Genomic DNA, 16,292 nt, shown 5'->3' on the forward strand with positions numbered 1-16,292 from the left:
AGCTGAACCGCCATCGACAAACTTCAAACGCACCCAGACAAGCACCGGACCAAGAGACGCATGGAGCCATCCTCTTCAAAGTTATACAGACTAGTATATTTCCGACTGCAGCTTGCACGAACAATTTGACTGCGCTAACACTCATCTACGTTCATCTCTCTTCCGTCCATTCCTTTCACGTCTGTCTGTCATATCGCAGAGAACCTGCACAAGGTCACCTTTCGCATGGTGTATTTTGACGCTAGAAATGAACTCGCTTTGAAAGGGGACATCTGACTTCAAACTCTCTGGACGAATTCTCCTTCGTCATCCTCAATGGAAACCGAAATGATCGATTCCAGCTGGGAAAGAGCATGCATCAGACTATCTGGGCCTCTCGTGCCATTCACCGTCAGGCGAATGTCAAAGATCCGCTCGAGTCTCTCAATTTGCGCCGCAGGTGTCATTGGTGACCTGGAGATACTCGAGATCGACTGGTATCCATCGCCCCCCGCAGGGCCTTTACTCGCGGCCTGATTCACAAACACTTCTTCTAGTCGGGTTATCATCCGTACACGAAACCCTGCTTGCATGATATTCATGAGCAGAGTTTGCAGCCCATCCGCTCCAGTCCGGTAGCGTATCACAGCCGAGATCTCCGTCGTATCCTTCCGATCAAGGTATTGCCGCAGAACCCGCAGCACAGTCGGATAGACGAGCACCGCAACGAAGTACAGCGCGGTGGCAACGCTCGCTAATCTGAGCAGTCCAGCGCCACAGGCAGCCCCAACTGCGGCACTCAGCCAAACACCAGCGGCAGTCGTCAGGCCTCGAATCTCGTTGCGCTGCTTGAAGATGATCCCGCCGCCTATGAAGCCAATGCCGGACACGATCTGGGCTGCGATCCGGCTTGGATCCAGCACGACCAGGCCGCGGGCCAGGACGTCAAAGGACCCCAGTTTCGAGATCAGCATGAACAGGGCTGCGCCTATCCCGACGAGTGTATTCGTGCGCAATCCTGCGCTTTTGTGTCTCCATTCTCGCTCGATCCCGATGATGGATGACAGTCCTGTGGCTACTAGTAGCTGTCCTACCTGAGTCCATGTCTCCTGGTCGCCTTGATCAAAGGGGTAGCGCATCTTGCATATCGGTCAATGTTTGATTCACCCAAGTTAGGATTGATCATCGACGTGTGGATGCCCTACTGACATTATGCTGAGTGGTCCAAGTTCTATCCTGTGAACGACGTTGCTGGGATGAACGTGTCTGGCTCCGAAACGAATATCAGTTACACAATCTAGACGGGTCACCCTGACGTAACGAGAAAATACTGTTTCGATCGTCCAAAACTACGCCAGAGACGCATGTGTTTGATATATACTTGAGGCTACAAAGCGCAGATTCTGAGTCGGAGAACATTACGTCAGGATTATATGGCACTCGGGAGCAACCAAACGGAACCTGCGTCACTTATGTTCCACGGACTATAACCTACGAGATCCTCGGTTGTGCCGCGCATTTGCGCTCGTAGCGACGTCATGCGAAAAGGCAATGCTTTGGCAGCTCAAGCTACAAGCTTTGTCTGTTAGCCGAATTGTTCGGCTCTCGGAGGCTGTTAGAGCTCCACTCAATGTGGGACATAGTCAAGCTACTTCCCAGGTGGATCATAACAAATACTCAAGCATTAATGCCTTGATATAGCCGGCACGATGTTCCACGACTTCCACATGCAAGTCAAAGATGGAGTAAGTTCGCTGCCGAGGAGCCCATCGCAAAATCGCAAAAACAATGCCTAGGACTCTTGTGTACTCGGGTACGGGCCAAAGAGAGTTATATTATAAGCAATTAGTTCAATACAATGACCAGTCATAACAGAAGTTCACTCATATAGCCTTGAGTTCAGAGAAACCGGCAGTCCGACTCTTGTTCCCGAGATGACGAATTGATTCGAGATACGCAACTAACGGTATAAGTTCCCAGGTCACATTATCCACAAGAAGACAGTTACCTAATCTCCAGTGAAACAAGTATCGCCATTCGGAGGGTTGGTGCAACCCCAATAGCAGAATGTATCTAGTTGGATGCCACCCCCCGAATCTTTGCATCGGAAGAGGGCATCTTGGGGTCTAAGATAGGCGTCCAGATTGCCGTTGGTGGCCGATAGGAGCTCCATTGATGAGTATCCTGTTGAGCGTAGATTTAGCAAGTGGACAAGACAGCTTTCCCTGGGAGTCCACAGGTGTGCACGTACCATTATACTTCTCCAAGGTGGAGCCACAGTATAGCAGACCCTGTCTGCATGCATCCGAAAAGGACAGGGCGCCAGGGAGTAAGCTAGCGCAAGAGAGAAGAGCGACGGACAGCTTCATGGTGCGTGGAGTAAGGCAGTAGCCTAGATTTGATTATCTGTCGAGATCAAGTGAGACATGGAAACTGGGTTTAGTCCCATCGCTCTTATACCCGCTAGGCTTGCGGCCTGTCAGACACTGTCGTCCCGAGGGATGCATTCCAGAGCGCAGCCAGAAATGTCATATTTGCCAACGAGCCAGTGAGTTACACGGAATGTTCCGAGACATGAGAATGCTACTCCGTCCTTCTGTACTTATCCAAGGAGAATAGATTCATAGTTGATTGTTACTATGGAGCTGAGGCATACATGAGTCAATCCAGATGTCTGACCACCTGTATACACTCCCAACTTTCGTACCGTGCGAATTTCTACTATATTCACCAGTTCAGATAAGGCGACGGCGTTCAGATGCTGCCTCGTCGAAAAGACCATACTATGAAGCATTGGCAGACTTCGCGGGCTATGGACCCTCCGGTCCAGACCATAAGACGTCAAGCAATATGCTCGAATCTCGGTCCGGACCATACTTCAGACAATAAACATGCGGTCAATGAGCCTGGTACCTGTCACGAAATTCCTGCACCCGTGGACATCTCTAGACCTGCTCCCAGGTACTGGAAGCGTCGAGTCCAGACGGTTCTCAACAGGTCAGCCGGGCTCAGGAGAGGAAATCACAAGATCGAATGTCTCTGTTTACAGTGATCATCGCGCGAAGGCCGTCTGATCCTTGGATAAAGTGAGGATGATCTCTTTACCAGATCGAAACGTATCGACTAGACTATCGGATCAGCTGTGTGCCTCTTTAACTATTCCAATATCACTACCTCACTATCTGACACATTCAGAAATACTGATGAAAGAAGGGGGCTGATGGTGCTAGTACAGGAATGAGGCAGAATACATGCATGGATATAGGAATCCTCCCAACATGCTGTGTAAGGCAATCCAATAGCCCTCCTTTTTTATATTTTCCTGTCAAAATTCTCGCCACTACAAGTAAAGCATATATGCAACTAGAGGCTAGCATCCACTTCTCGGTTGCATGTCTATATTGCCTCACCTGCCATACCAAACCTCGCATACCCCATCAATGGTCTTTGACAGATCACCTCTGGAACCGTCAATCAGATATCTTAAGCGTATAGCGTTAATGTTATGTTAGTGCTGCGTGACTATTAGCGCCATCCTATGTGCTTGCTTTCAAGTTTGATAAGCAAATCAGTCTGGAATCGTAACCAGAGTCCAATCCAGGCTCCTCCCCAGGCCTTGTCAACTCATAGCAACTGTAGGGTGGATTGAACGCGTCTAGGGCCAGTTATAGAATACGAGCACACGAAAAGACTAGACAACTTCAGGCTATCCCCAATCGTTTGATTACTATCGTTACCGAATGATTGATAGCTGAGAGTGGATGAGCGTAGTCAAGCTCTGCCTTGCACATCCATCGAGTCGAAGTTTGGTCTGAGGAGGCCAATGATCATGAGGCCATGGAAGCAGGAATCCTGTCAGTTTATTTCGGACGCCGTGTGCTCAGCTCCTTGTACCATCACTCGAGGGAGGAGCTTCTGGGTAGTGTTCCTTGTGCCATGCTGCCGCCTCAGTCCCTGCTATACGTCCAAACACCACACACTCCAGAAGAGACGACCCTCCCAGACGGTTCTGGCCGTGGACACCTCCAGTCACCTCCCCTGCAGCCCAGAGGCCTTCTATCGGGGTCCCGTCTGTGCCGATGACCCTGCTCCGCTCGTCGATCACCACCCCTCCCATCGTGAAATGAATGACCGGCGTCACCTGTCCGACATAAACCGCGTACTCCGGCAGAACTTCCGTCAATTTCCAATGGCCAAACGACTTGCGGCCGAACGGATCCTCTTTCCGGCCGGACACAACATCCCCATACTCCTGGAGGGTCTTCACCGTCGGTAGGTCCAGCCCCCCGACCGTCACCTTCTTCATGAGTCCCTTCGCGACGTAAAAGTCCATGTGAGAGCCAGCGGCTGCTGCGGAGCTCTCATCAAGGACCAGCGTCACATCCCACTGGCGCGTAGCCGTCTCCATCGGAGAGGTCGACTGCCGAATGGCATCAACGACATGCTGGCGGGTCTCCAGCTCATTCACGAACCGGCTTCCATCGCTATTGAGCAGAATCCCACCCTCTCCGCGAAGCATCTCAGCCGCCAGGAACTTGGCCATCGCCGCCGGATCCTTGGGGTCCACGAACCCCGTCGGATGAACCTGCACGCACTCCATATCCACCACCGAGGCACCCACCGCCTCGAGAATTGGCTGCGTGCCTTCCCTCGCCTCGTTCGTCGAGGGAAAATCGGCCAGATCCGGCCGATACTGCGCCAGCATACCGCTGGAATCGCCCGCAAACCCGCCCGTAGCGAAGATGACTGGCCCTTCGACCGTGTGGTTTTGTGTCTCCCCCTCGACAGTCACATACTCCACCCCCTTCACGCACCCCTCCTCCTTTACAACCCGCGTAACCCTCGCCCCGTTCCGCAGAGTAAACAGCCCCTCCATCTTCAACTTCCGAAGCAACGTCCCCACGATCGAAAAGCCAGGCGGATCCCGCCCCGCCCCGCGATGCGTTCGCGGGAAGCTATGTCCCCCCAATGGCGCGACTTTACTCAGGTCCACGCCCTTCTCGTCAACGAGCCAGTGCACCGCGTCCGCGGAACGAGACGCCAGCGTCGAAATCAGCGTCTCCCGCCGGGCGCGCTCGTCGCTACTTGCCCGTGTGAATGCCTGGCCGGCGGACCGGAGCGTGTCCTGGAAGAAGATATCGGCATTGTCGTCGCAGTGCTGGAATATTGTTCCGGCGCCGTTAATCCCCGAAGACGCTTTGATGGAGTTGCCGCCTGGCTTGAGGGCGCGGTCGAGCATCAGGACGGGGACGTGGTGCGCGATGAGGGTGCTGGCGGCGGAGAGGCCGGCTAAGCCGGAGCCAGCTATGATGACTGGTGGTGGGGATGCCATTTCGTTTGTAGTAGCTCAATAAAGTTCGGACGGTTATTGTGGGGGCGTGTGTATGGATATAAGGTGTCAGGGGGTATGGGGCATGTCCGACATGGTGATCAGGCAATGGTGGGCTGATCGTTACATATCCGATGATGCTATGATGCTGACATCATGCAGCAATTAGTTCTCGTGTGCTATCGGCTTACTTCACCTACATGACAACGCTGATACGGACAGACCTCGAGCGGAGATAATTGCGGAATTCGTCTCCATCGTATGATCTTTGCCGACCTGATTATTTGCCATGTAAAGCTCACTGCCGAATAGGTGAGCTCAACCCCGCCATCAAGGATCGGCGGGACTATACTTCACCACTAATATATATCAGTACGATAAATTCATTATCAAATAAGTCTTGCTCAGGGTCTCGGAGCATTGCGGTCCCTGGCAAGGGAGGAGGGGCTTCTTGCTCGAAGTAGGACCAGCTGCTGCTATACAAGGCAGAAGCTGGTAGGAGTGGTAGCAGGAGGAGTAGGAGGAGTAGGAGTAGGAGCAGTGTGGATGCCAGTCCTTCGTAGTCTCCATCAAACATACGCAGCAGAATAGAGTCTCAGATATCAGCGATATCTTGAACGACTATCATCTTCATGATCATGTCGGGAAGCCACAGTCCGTGAACTGGACACATGTGTCATTTCATATCCCAAACTGTAGTCCAGGCTCTTCAGCAAATCAGAGCACAAGGTAGAGTTCGACTCTGTCTACTGAAGAGAACGGGCGATGGGTCAATATGCTAGCCTTCATGGACCCATGGTCGGGATCATCCAAGACACCATGTCAGGCTTTGATATGTTGATACTCAAAAGTCAGCTGCGCACTGACAGTTCCTGGCTCAATATCTTGAAGCAAAATCACCAATATTTACATTCACAAGTGATGTCCATGTGCACTTCCACTTTGGGCAGACGGAGTCCCTCTCCGAGACGTGCCCACTTTGGCTAAACCGCCGAGACTCGTAAACCATACCACAAAGCCTCTCAAGAATCACACTAAACGCTCCCATTTAAGGCTTGTTACCCCGCGCGGAGACCCCCACAGGAGCCCAAACGCAACGAATTAAGCCTTCTGTCGGGGAACTCGGACGGAAGTCGGCCCATCTCCACCGGACAACGGGGTATTTAGCCCTCCCCTCGTCCGGACTGTGGACTCTAGGGCAAGATTACTGAAACAGACACCGAAAGCAGCACCGACAAGAGAATGCAAGCCGCGGGATCCGTGCAGGAGGATCGTCCTGCCTGTCGCGCTTGTCGAAAGAGGAAACTCCGCTGCTCGCGCGAAGTGCCGCTCTGCGCGCATTGTCGGAGAATCGGTACTTCCCTCGTTCATAGGCTGCTTCGAGCTCACGTGCTAAGGGGTATAGGGACGACGTGCGAGTATGATGGGGAAAGAGAGAAGCCGGGTCTCAAAGCTGGAGCTGTCGAGGCGCTGAGAAGACGCGTTGGTAGGTCATTGCGTTTCGTGATTGGCGGGTCCCCCATCTGACCGCAGTAGAGGCGCTCGAGGATGCGGTGTTCCGTCAGGAACGGCCGCAGGAGAATAGGCCGGGGTCGGATACCAGTGCTGTGGCTGCGGCACTGCGCGAGGGCATGGAGATGCTCCTGGGACACCTGCAGCAGCCTCATAGCCGCAAACGACAGTGTGAGGACTCGGTGTCGGATGCACCGCGTTCACCATGCAATAAACGGAGACGGGTCACCGATACGCTGGTTGAGCCGGATGAGTTCTCCGATCTGTCGTCCAGTCTCCCCCCCGCAGCCGTTCTAGAGGCCGTGGTCGATGCGTACTTCGCGCTGGTCCAGCCATGGATCCCCATCTTCCACGAAAAGAGATTCCGGCGGCGGCTGCGGAGCCCGGACAAGGCTCGCCTGGAAGTTGTGCTGCATGCGATGGTCGTGGCGATGCTCAAGCATGTCGACCAGTCGGTCCTGCCGGCCGATCTCCACGATATCGAAGCGGTCTGTGAACGATCCCGGAAGATTGTGGTCCTGACCGCAATGGATGACCTCTACGTGGAGAACTTGCAGGCGTTGATTATCATCTGCTTTGAGGATGTATGCTGGATGCCCCTGTGCGACTTGCCGCCACTGACGGGTTTAGATTGGATCCGGCAGAGTCTCTCGAGCGTGGCCGATCGTCGGCTCCTTGACGCGAACGGTGGAGTACCTTCAGTTGAGCGTCGAGTCCGAGAACCACGATACCGGACGAGTCTTGCAGCCCCGGCCTTCCCTTCCGACGGCGGCAGACTGGGTGGAGGAGGAAGAACGACGGCGTGTTTTCTGGACGGTTTTCAACTTGGACAGGTATGTCCCACCCTTGGATTAACGGTTACCACTCACATTACAAGATTCTGCTCGGTGACTACAGGGTATGTCCGTCGGATTCCAATTCCGGATGTGTAGAATGCAGCTGAGAATACAGGTGGAACACGAGCCTCACCTCCAACGACGTCCACCGTCGTCTCCCCGCAGACGGCGGCCTCTGGCACAATGAAGAACCCGTCACCACCCCCTTCTTCGGCATCTGGGACCGCTCCGCGGGGAAGATCGGCACCCTGATCGCCTTCCTACCGACCGACAAGCCGTCGCCCACCGCGCAAGTCGACATGTCCACCGTCGGCGCCTTCGCCTACCGCGTCGAAGCCACCGAGTCGCTCAGCCGCGTGACGACCTTCTTCCTCCAGCAGCGCATCAACCACCGCGACCGCCAGGAGATGGGAAGCTGGCTGATGCGGTTCAAGGAGCTGGATCTCCGCCTGGTCAGCTGGAAGATGTTCCTCCCGCAGAAATGGAAGGACACCAATATCTCGCGGCAGCCGACGGTCGTGACGATGGATCCGAATCTCACGCTGGCGCATATCACGCACAACACGTCGATGATCCTGCTGCATCAGCGGATCGCGTATCCGCCGCCGGAGTGGTTGGAGGTGGTCAAGTTGCCCACGCTGTCCAGTGCCGAGACGTGCGAGGCGGCAGCGGCCGAGACGGCCAATATCACCGAGAAGTATCTGGGGAATTGTCCGAGGGACGGGGTCGTGGATAGTCAGTTTGCGTTTTGTGTGTTTGTCAGTGCCAGGGTTCTCCTTGGTGAGTTTTCTTCCTCTGGACCTAGCCGGGGCTTCTCACAGCGGACCCTCGAGGTAGTGCATTGGCGATATTACGGCACGCCCTTGTCGCCAGATTACTGGACCCTGATGAAATGCCTCGATGCCATGGCCACACGCTGGTCGGGCCGTGTCCAGGCCAGTCGTCAGAACTCAGCGGCCCGGTATTTTGGCCAGCTCAACGCCATCCACCGGGCGTGTCAGAGCGACGAGAACTTCAAGCTGGATGTCCTGGGATACTCCAACGAGATTGAATGGACGGGAGAGAAGCAGACAACAGCACCGGCAGCCGTACCAGCACCGGACACCACCACTGGACTGTCCCAGGTGGCCTTTCCGGCAGACCTACCGCCGATGCTGCAGTCGAGCCCGGCGAGGATGAGCTACAACACCGGCAGCCCGGACGAATTGACGACGGTGACCTCCATCCTGCTCGATCAACAGTACTCGGAGATGGACCGGATCATCAGTCTAAGTAATGCGTATTTCGCATCCGATGTAGCCTATAGTACTTGACTAGTCACGAAGAATCTCCGAGACTTACCCCGAGCCCCGAGAGATGGTAGATATACGCCCCTCATCTCCGCATCGCACAAGAAACGATCATTTCTAAAGAGTTCCTCCTGAAACATACATGTAGAATCTCAGGCAAAGATGCCACCGCTCAGCAACTTCAGCGACAACCCCCTTCACAGCCGCGACGATCTCATCCGCGCCGCCCTCGCCCTGGTCCGCCCTCTGCACGCCCACTTCTCCCCCGCACACGCCTTCATCCGCCTCCCCATCTCAACAGGCGCCCACTTCGACGATGGCGCCGCCTTCCTCGAGGGATTCGCCCGTCCACTCTGGGTCATCGCGACCCTCCTTCATGCCTTGCCATTCACCTCCGACCCCGCCACCATCGACGCCATCAAGAATGTCACCCAGCCGTGGATCGAGGGCATCCGCGCCGGCACAGACCCCGCCCATCCCGAATACTGGGGCGCCATCGCCCACGGCGACCAGCGCATGGTCGAAGCAGAGGTGCTCGCCTGCGCGCTCCTGTTCGCGCCGGACGCCTTCTTTCGCCGCCAGGACGAGGCCACGCAGAACCACATCGTTGCGTGGCTGCGCGGCCTGCACGGCAAGGACATGCCGGTGAACAATTGGCGGTGGTTCCGCGTGTTTGCGAACCTGGCGCTTGTGCTGGTGGCGAACGTCCCATACGAGGAGGTCCGACCAGAAATGGATGCGGATTTTGCGGTGCTGGATGGGTTTTATCTCGGGGGTGGGTGGTCGGGGGATGGGCCGTGGTTATCTGCCGAGGGGGAGGAAAGGGAGAGGGAGGAGGGGATGCGCACGGGGCGATGGGATGCGATCGGCTGTGGACGGCAGGCGGATTACTACTCGGGGAGCTTTGCGATTCAGTTTAGCCAGTTGCTTTATGTCAAGTTTGCGAGCCATTTGGACCCGGAGCGGGCGGAGAGGTATCGCGCCCAGGCGAGGGAGTTTGGGGCCAGTTTCTGGCGGTATTTTGACAAGAACGGTACGCCTGGTGATCTCGGGACAGGTGCGACGAGTTCAGCTGACGGGAGTAGGAGGCGCCATCCCCTTTGGACGCTCCCTGACGTATCGCTTCGCGTGTGGAGCGTTCTTCGCTGCGCTGGCTGTCGCCGACATCCCTGACATGCCGGACCCGCTAGCGTCGATGGGCGCCGTCAAAGGCTTCCTTCTGAGACATCTACGCTGGTGGGCAGCTCACTCGACCGATGTGTTTTATGCCGATGGGACAATGAACATCGGCTACCTGTATCCGTACGTCTCCCTCCCCCCTCCCCCCTACAACTCCCCATTGCCGCTAACAAATGCAGCAACATGTACATGGCCGAAGACTACAACTCCCCGCAATCGGTCTACTGGAGCCTCAAATCCCTCGTCGTGCTCCTCCTACCGGACTCGCATCCCTTCTGGACCACCCCCGAAGCACCCTATCCATCGGCCCAACCCCCAGTGGAGGTGGTGTCGGCGCCGCAGCAGCTCCTCTGCAACCACCCGTCCGGCGGCCACCACTTCCTCCTCAACCCGGCCCAATTCGTCGCCTGGCCGATGAAGGCCTCGCCGGCAAAGTACTGCAAGTTCGCGTACTCGTCGGCGTTTGCGTTTAGCGTGCCGACGGGCCCGCTGATCCAGCAGCTCGCGCCGGACAGCACCCTTGCGTTGAGCCGGGATGGGTGCGCGACTTGGGCTGTGAAGTGGAAGTGCGCGCCGGTGAGGTTCGGGACTGCGGTCGTACCGGGCCAGAAGGACAGAGTCCCCGTGGCGGAGGTCGAGTGGAGGCCGTGGGTGGATGGGGAGATTACGGTCCGGACGACGCTGGTTCCGCCGACGGATCGGTGGCCGGACTGGCATGTTCGGATTCATCGGATCCAGGGCAGGAATTTGGAGCGGTTGTATGCGGTGGAAGGGGGGTTTGCGATTGAGCGGGTGCCAAAGGGGAATGTGCAGACGCCTGGCCGGGAGCGGATTCTTCCTGCACTCGAGGGGGAGGATTGGCTGGATCAGGATATCGGGGTCGGTGAAGGGGTGCATATGTCGGAGGACAGCGTGCTGATCCTGTCTGCGGCTGGGGCGAGCGGTCTTCGTGGGGCAGCGACCATGGCAAGGACGGAGCATGAGGCGCTGAAGCCCGACTCGAATACGAATCTCATGGCGCAGCGGACGCTGATTCCTGTCGTGAGACATGGGCTGTTGGACGGTGACCGTCAGGGGGCGGTCCTAGTGACGGCTGTCTTTGCTGTTGCGAGTCCACAAGACCAGAGTCGGAGGAGTCTCCGGGCGAGATGGATGGATTATCCACGGGAGGCCAGTAGTATCCTGCTAGAGTAGCTATTTGACACATAGAGTCATTCATATCCTACGAGAACCCAGTCTATAGCATTCTATATCAGTCCCAGCTTCAACAGCTGATTCCCAAACTCCAGCAGATAGTAATCCGCATACACAAGCCCATGGTCACTGTACCGATCCAGGTCCTTCGCATTATGATTCGCCGTCGCATTGCGCAGAATCGCATCAAAGCGACTCCCGGACACGTCCTCCACCTGCTTCCCTCCATCCACCAGTCTCGCCTCCTCCCGCGAATACGAACACTCCACCGTCTCGCTCACAATCCTCATCGCCGCCTCGCGAAACCGCCGCGCCAGGCCGTCGTCCGCGCCAACCAGCGCCTGCGAGAGCAACAGCATCCCATTCGCGGCAATCACCCCCGCAGAGGAATCCCGCAGCGGACTCGCCTCGTCGACCGGCGCATCAAAGTCCCACAGCGGCACGTACCGGCCGACCCTCCTGCCATCCACCCTCTGCTCCACGCAAGGCGGCGCCCCCTCCAGTCGCGCGAGGAAGTACTCGGCCAGCCCGATGGCAACATCCAGGAACTGCCGGTCCCGGGTCCAGGCGTACGTCTGCGCATACCCGGTAATCGCCCACGCCTGGCCGCGCGCCCACGTCGAGTCCGCCGCGTACCCCTGCGCAGTGCGGCGCTCCTTGATCGCACCCGTGGCGGGGTCAAAATTGACGACGTGGATGGTGGAGTAACCCGCCCTCGCCGTTCCGGGTATCGTCTCCCGGCGCAGATGGGAGTGGAGGAGGGTCTTCGCATGCGTGGTCGCAATCGCCGCCAGCTGCGGACCCAGATGCGCCGCCGCGTAGTAGAGAAGATTGAGGTTCATCATGCTGTCGATGATGACGAGGCAGTCGGTCTCGAGGGAGGTGATGTCCACGTCGGACTGGCGGAGGACGTCCCAGCTGCGGATGGCGCCGGTGGCGGGCACGAAGCGCGAGGCGAGGCTTTGCGCGCCTGTTAGGAGAGCGCGAAGACTGTTGGGATTGGCGGTGAGTTCCCAGGAGCGGCGGAGCGACGGGGCCAGGATGAAGCCGAGGTCGTGGGTGTCGGTTCGCAGGGACATCGGGTAGATGGGGGCGGTCCATTTGGTGCAGAGGGCGACGAGGTGGTCGCGCAGGCTGGCTGGATCGAGGCTGTGAGGGTGTCCCAGGTATGGAAAGGCCGAGGGGTATTGGATGGCCCGTTCGAGGAGGACGTACAAGAGCCCGGGGAAGAAGCCGCAGGTCCAGAAGGAGGATTCGCGGAGGACATAGCGCCCGGTCGAGGGTCCTTTTTGAGGGACGAACTCCGGATACTCGGTTGGAGGGTCCTACACCAGTATCAGTCACCATTCGTGTTCAAATAGGTTGGGGTGTGGCGACGGTACGTTGTTGTCTAAAGCCTCGACGGCCACGCGGAGGATCTTGGCCAGCACACTTTCCGAGAAGATTCTCTCTAGAGGCTGGGATCCCTTGGACTGGATCTGGTGGTTCGCTATGTCTACCGTCATTCTGAGAGGTGCCAGGTTGGAAGAGAAGCTCCTCTGCAGCTGCTGGTGATGCCTATGGTGCTTATCACTGCCACTATCCCGTCGCTCGGAGGAATCACGCCCGAGCACATTCGCCCGCCCCGAAGCCATCAGAACCCCCAGGAAAGATCGACGGCCAGCGGACGATTGACTCCGGAATTGACCCGATGTTCCCCAGGTTTTCTCCGCGTCAGGGTGGGTACATAAGCCCATACAGCTCTTGCGGACCTGTCGACCAGCAATCCACCAGCAGACTCGGCCGTCCGCCAGACCGACACGATGACTTCTCACCACGATCGACAGGAGAGACCAGACGAGGACAACTTTGAAGGCCTCACGCTCAAGGATGTCACTCCCAAACGCCCTCCCTTCTACCGGGATTGGACCCTCCTCCAACTCAACACCCTTCTGCTGTGTGCCCTCCTCACGCAAATCGCCTCGGGATACGACAGCAGCATGCTCAACGGCATGCAGGCCCTCCCGCAATGGAACAAGTACTTTGGCAAACCAACCGGCACCCGTCTCGGCGCCATGACGTTTGGCCCAACCGGTGGCATCCTGATCTCCGTGCTGGTCTCCTCCCAGCTGTGCGAGCGCTTCGGCCGCCGGTACCCCATCTGCGGCGGCTCGCTCATCATCATCCTGGGCTCGATCATCCAGGCCGCCGCCGTCAACTACGGCATGTTCGTGGTCTCGCGCTTCTTGGTCGGCCTGGGGCTGGGCATCGTCGCTACCGCCGCCCCGCCTCTCCTGACCGAGGTCGCCTACCCGTCCCAGCGAGGCAAGCTCGTCTCCTTCTATCTCACCACCTGGTCGCTGGGCTCCCTCATCGCCGCCTGGATCACCTACGGCACCTTCAAGATGACCGACTCCAGCTGGAGCTGGCGCATCCCCAGCGTCCTGCAATGCGTCTTCTCGCTCATCCAGGCCGTGCTCAGCCTGCTCGCCCCGGAGTCCCCCCGCTGGCTCATCTACCACGGCCGCCGCGAGGAAGCGCTCGCCATGCTGGCCAAATACCACGCCGACGGGGACACCTCGTCCCGCCTCGTCCGCTTCGAAATGGCCGAAATCACCGCCACGCTCGAAATGGAGAAGATCCAGCGCGCCTCCCGCTGGACGGAGTGGGTCGCGACCCGGGGCAACCGGCACCGCCTGTTTTTGGCGCTCTACATCCCCGCCATGCTGCAGTGGGCCGGCAACGGGCTGACCTCGTACTACCTCTCCAAGGTCCTCAACACCATCAACGTGACGGACCCGCACGTCCAGCTCATCATCAACGCCTGCCTCTCCGTCTGGTCGTTCCTGACCGCCGCCTTCTTCGCGACGCTGGTCGACCGCGCCGGTCGCCGCCGGCTCTTCCTCGGCGGCATGGGCGGCATGGGCGTCTCCTACGTCATCTGGACGGTCTGCTCGGCGCTGAACGAGGAACACCACTTCCAGGATAAGGGCTATGCGGCGGGCGTGCTGGTCATGATCTTCCTGTTCAGCGCCGCGTACCATGCGTGTTCGCCCGTGGCGCCGACGTACATCATGGAAGTCGTGCCGTACTCGCTGCGCGCCAAGGCGAGCATGATGTACCAGCTGACCGGCAACCTCGCCGGGATCTACAACTCGTTTGCCAACCCCGTGGCCATGGATGCGATTTCGTGGCGGTATTATATCGTCTGGTGCTGTGTGATTGGCGTGCACTTTGTGTTGATCTTTCTCTTCTTCCCGGAGACCAAGGGCAAGGGCTTGGAGGAGGTGGCCGAGATCTTTGACGGGCCGAATGCGCTGTCGGGGGTGAATGCGATGCGCCAGATGGGGTTGGATGTGCATGCCGACAAGGCGGTTGCTGTGAAGGGTGGCGTTGCGAATGAGCATGTTGAGAGAGTGGAGGCTTAGCCAAGCTGTATCCATTGATGCAATACATTTTCAACTTGTTATGCTTCCATGCAAAAGCCGCTTCGATTCGTATGTAACCTCTCCTGGACCACAGAGTCGGTCTCGAAGCCATCTGCGGTGGCGATGGCCTTCGAAGACATCGGTTAAGCTGTTAGCTGCCCATGTCACGACGTACTATCCAGCGTTGGCATGCTATTGGCATATGAACAGGATACTGTGAAGGCTAGTATGTGAGCCGCGGTGATCTGCCGCTATAATCCGTTGGGTGTCCAGTCTGCTATGCTCTAATTTGACAACTCTGTCGAGGACAGCCCGATCCAAAGGATTCCTCAGTATGAGTCCTGAATCCATCAGACTGTGGCTCATAGCAATCAGATCAGCCATGCTGAGTACAGTGCTACATAACTACGAACTCCGTACTGCCTGGATAACTTGATAAAAGGGCTATCGAATCTACCATGACAGGCAAACAACGGCAATGTAGGAGGTTTCAATCAAAAGTGTCAATGACTCAAAGACATATCAGAATGAATGGCATGCCATGTCCATGTCCTCTCGTGGGCTCCAATCAGGGACAGCCACGCATCTACCCTGCTGCACGACAGTTACTATATCAAGACTCCAAGCCAAGCGCTGGGGCATCGTCCACGATTCTCTGCCTTGACTCTTCTCCCTTTCTCTTTGCCGGCAAAGATCTTCCTGTTCTAGTTTTTTCTAGCCACTATGGATCGAGTAACTCATATCATTGATCCAGATGGCGAAGTGGTGATAATACTGCGCAATGCAAATACTCCTTTCGCGGAACTCGACGAAGATATGGTTGCCAGCATTGCCTCTCAACCGGCAGAAGTGTCCACTCCAGAGCCTGCCGAAGAGAATGGCCTCGCACCTGCAGAGCAACCTCCTGAACAGCAGGCTGAACAGCAGCCCGAAGAGGAACCTGAAGAACAACTTCAACAACCTGAACAGCCTGCTGAAGATCCAATTGAAATCGGAGGTGAAACGGAGGACGAGACTTGCTTCCGCATCCGAGTCTCTGCGAAGCACTTGATGCTTGCCTCTCCATATTTCAAGAAATTACTCACCGGCCGCTGGAGAGAAAGTGTGGCCTATCAGCACAAGGGCTCAATCGAGCTCCCTGAAGAGGGCTGGGATATCAACGCCTTCTTGATCCTACTCCGCGCGATTCACAGCCAACACTATCGTATACCGCGGACGTTGACTGTTGAGATGCTTGCGAAGGGCACGGTCCTAGCCGACTACTATAAATGTGAGGAAGCCATCTCTGTTTGGACGACTATCTGGATCAACGCTCTGGAGGAAGAGATCCCCTCGACATATTCTCGAGATCTATTCCTGTGGTTATGGATCTCCTGGTATTTCAAACTCCCAAAGCAGTTCAAACAGGCAACATCGACTGCCATGTCACGAAGTGATAATTGGATTAAGAACGGTCCGGGGCTTCCAATACCGGCGAAAGTCATAAGTAAGGCTAGACGAACTCTCAGCGTGCTCAGTCACTAAAGGAACGTAGACGCGATGAACGACCGCAGAGAGGAAGCTATCA

At 56.8% G+C, this 16,292-nt stretch overlaps 7 protein-coding genes across 7 annotated transcripts; 4 read left to right on the forward strand and 3 right to left on the reverse strand.

Moving 5' to 3' along the window:
• Positions 1-278: 278 nt before the first annotated feature.
• On the reverse strand, positions 279-2,884 carry mgtC (MgtC/SapB family protein; the record flags this gene model as incomplete). The annotated part of the gene is made up of 2 exons (XM_743911.2): positions 2,231-2,884; positions 279-2,163 (listed from the first exon to the last, which is right to left on the reverse strand). The coding sequence occupies exon 2, from the start codon at positions 1,116-1,118 to the stop codon at positions 279-281; it is 840 nt and encodes a 279-aa protein (XP_749004.1). The 5' UTR covers positions 1,119-2,163; positions 2,231-2,884.
• An 18-nt stretch (positions 2,885-2,902) lies between these two features.
• Positions 2,903-5,928, reverse strand: frdA (putative FAD dependent oxidoreductase). The gene is made up of 2 exons (XM_743910.2): positions 5,661-5,928; positions 2,903-5,609 (listed from the first exon to the last, which is right to left on the reverse strand). The coding sequence occupies exon 2, from the start codon at positions 5,309-5,311 to the stop codon at positions 3,860-3,862; it is 1,452 nt and encodes a 483-aa protein (XP_749003.1). The 5' UTR covers positions 5,312-5,609; positions 5,661-5,928; the 3' UTR covers positions 2,903-3,859.
• Positions 5,929-6,550: 622 nt separating this feature from the next.
• AFUA_7G05080 (Zn(II)2Cys6 transcription factor) lies at positions 6,551-8,969 on the forward strand (the record flags this gene model as incomplete). The annotated part of the gene is made up of 6 exons (XM_743909.1): positions 6,551-6,662; positions 6,714-6,798; positions 6,889-6,989; positions 7,109-7,404; positions 7,451-7,653; positions 7,772-8,969. 6 exons carry the CDS (start codon positions 6,551-6,553, stop codon positions 8,967-8,969), a joined length of 1,995 nt encoding a protein of 664 aa, XP_749002.1.
• A 138-nt stretch (positions 8,970-9,107) lies between these two features.
• On the forward strand, positions 9,108-11,318 carry AFUA_7G05085 (glycoside hydrolase family 154 protein; the record flags this gene model as incomplete). The annotated part of the gene is made up of 3 exons (XM_743908.1): positions 9,108-9,978; positions 10,031-10,247; positions 10,304-11,318. 3 exons carry the CDS (start codon positions 9,108-9,110, stop codon positions 11,316-11,318), a joined length of 2,103 nt encoding a protein of 700 aa, XP_749001.1.
• A 53-nt stretch (positions 11,319-11,371) lies between these two features.
• Positions 11,372-13,054, reverse strand: AFUA_7G05090 (glycoside hydrolase family 88 protein; the record flags this gene model as incomplete). Its single annotated transcript, XM_743907.1, has 2 exons — positions 11,372-12,643; positions 12,701-13,054. 2 exons carry the CDS (start codon positions 13,052-13,054, stop codon positions 11,372-11,374), a joined length of 1,626 nt encoding a protein of 541 aa, XP_749000.1.
• A 66-nt stretch (positions 13,055-13,120) lies between these two features.
• On the forward strand, positions 13,121-14,769 carry AFUA_7G05100 (hexose transporter protein; the record flags this gene model as incomplete). Its single annotated transcript, XM_743906.2, has 1 exon — positions 13,121-14,769. One exon carries the CDS (start codon positions 13,121-13,123, stop codon positions 14,723-14,725), a length of 1,605 nt encoding a protein of 534 aa, XP_748999.1. The 3' UTR covers positions 14,726-14,769.
• A 679-nt stretch (positions 14,770-15,448) lies between these two features.
• On the forward strand, positions 15,449-16,249 carry AFUA_7G05110 (BTB/POZ domain-containing protein; the record flags this gene model as incomplete). The annotated part of the gene is made up of 1 exon (XM_743905.1): positions 15,449-16,249. The coding sequence occupies one exon, from the start codon at positions 15,449-15,451 to the stop codon at positions 16,247-16,249; it is 801 nt and encodes a 266-aa protein (XP_748998.1).
• Positions 16,250-16,292: the final 43 nt, after the last annotated feature.

Source organism: Aspergillus fumigatus, chromosome 7 (assembly GCF_000002655.1).
Source record: "Aspergillus fumigatus Af293 chromosome 7, whole genome shotgun sequence".
NCBI lineage: Eukaryota > Fungi > Ascomycota > Eurotiomycetes > Eurotiales > Aspergillaceae > Aspergillus > Aspergillus fumigatus.

Coding starts and splice junctions, on each gene's coding strand:
- frdA (XM_743910.2), bottom strand. CDS start 5,311: ATGGCATCCCCACCACCAGTCATCATAGCTGGCTCCGGCTTAGCCGGC.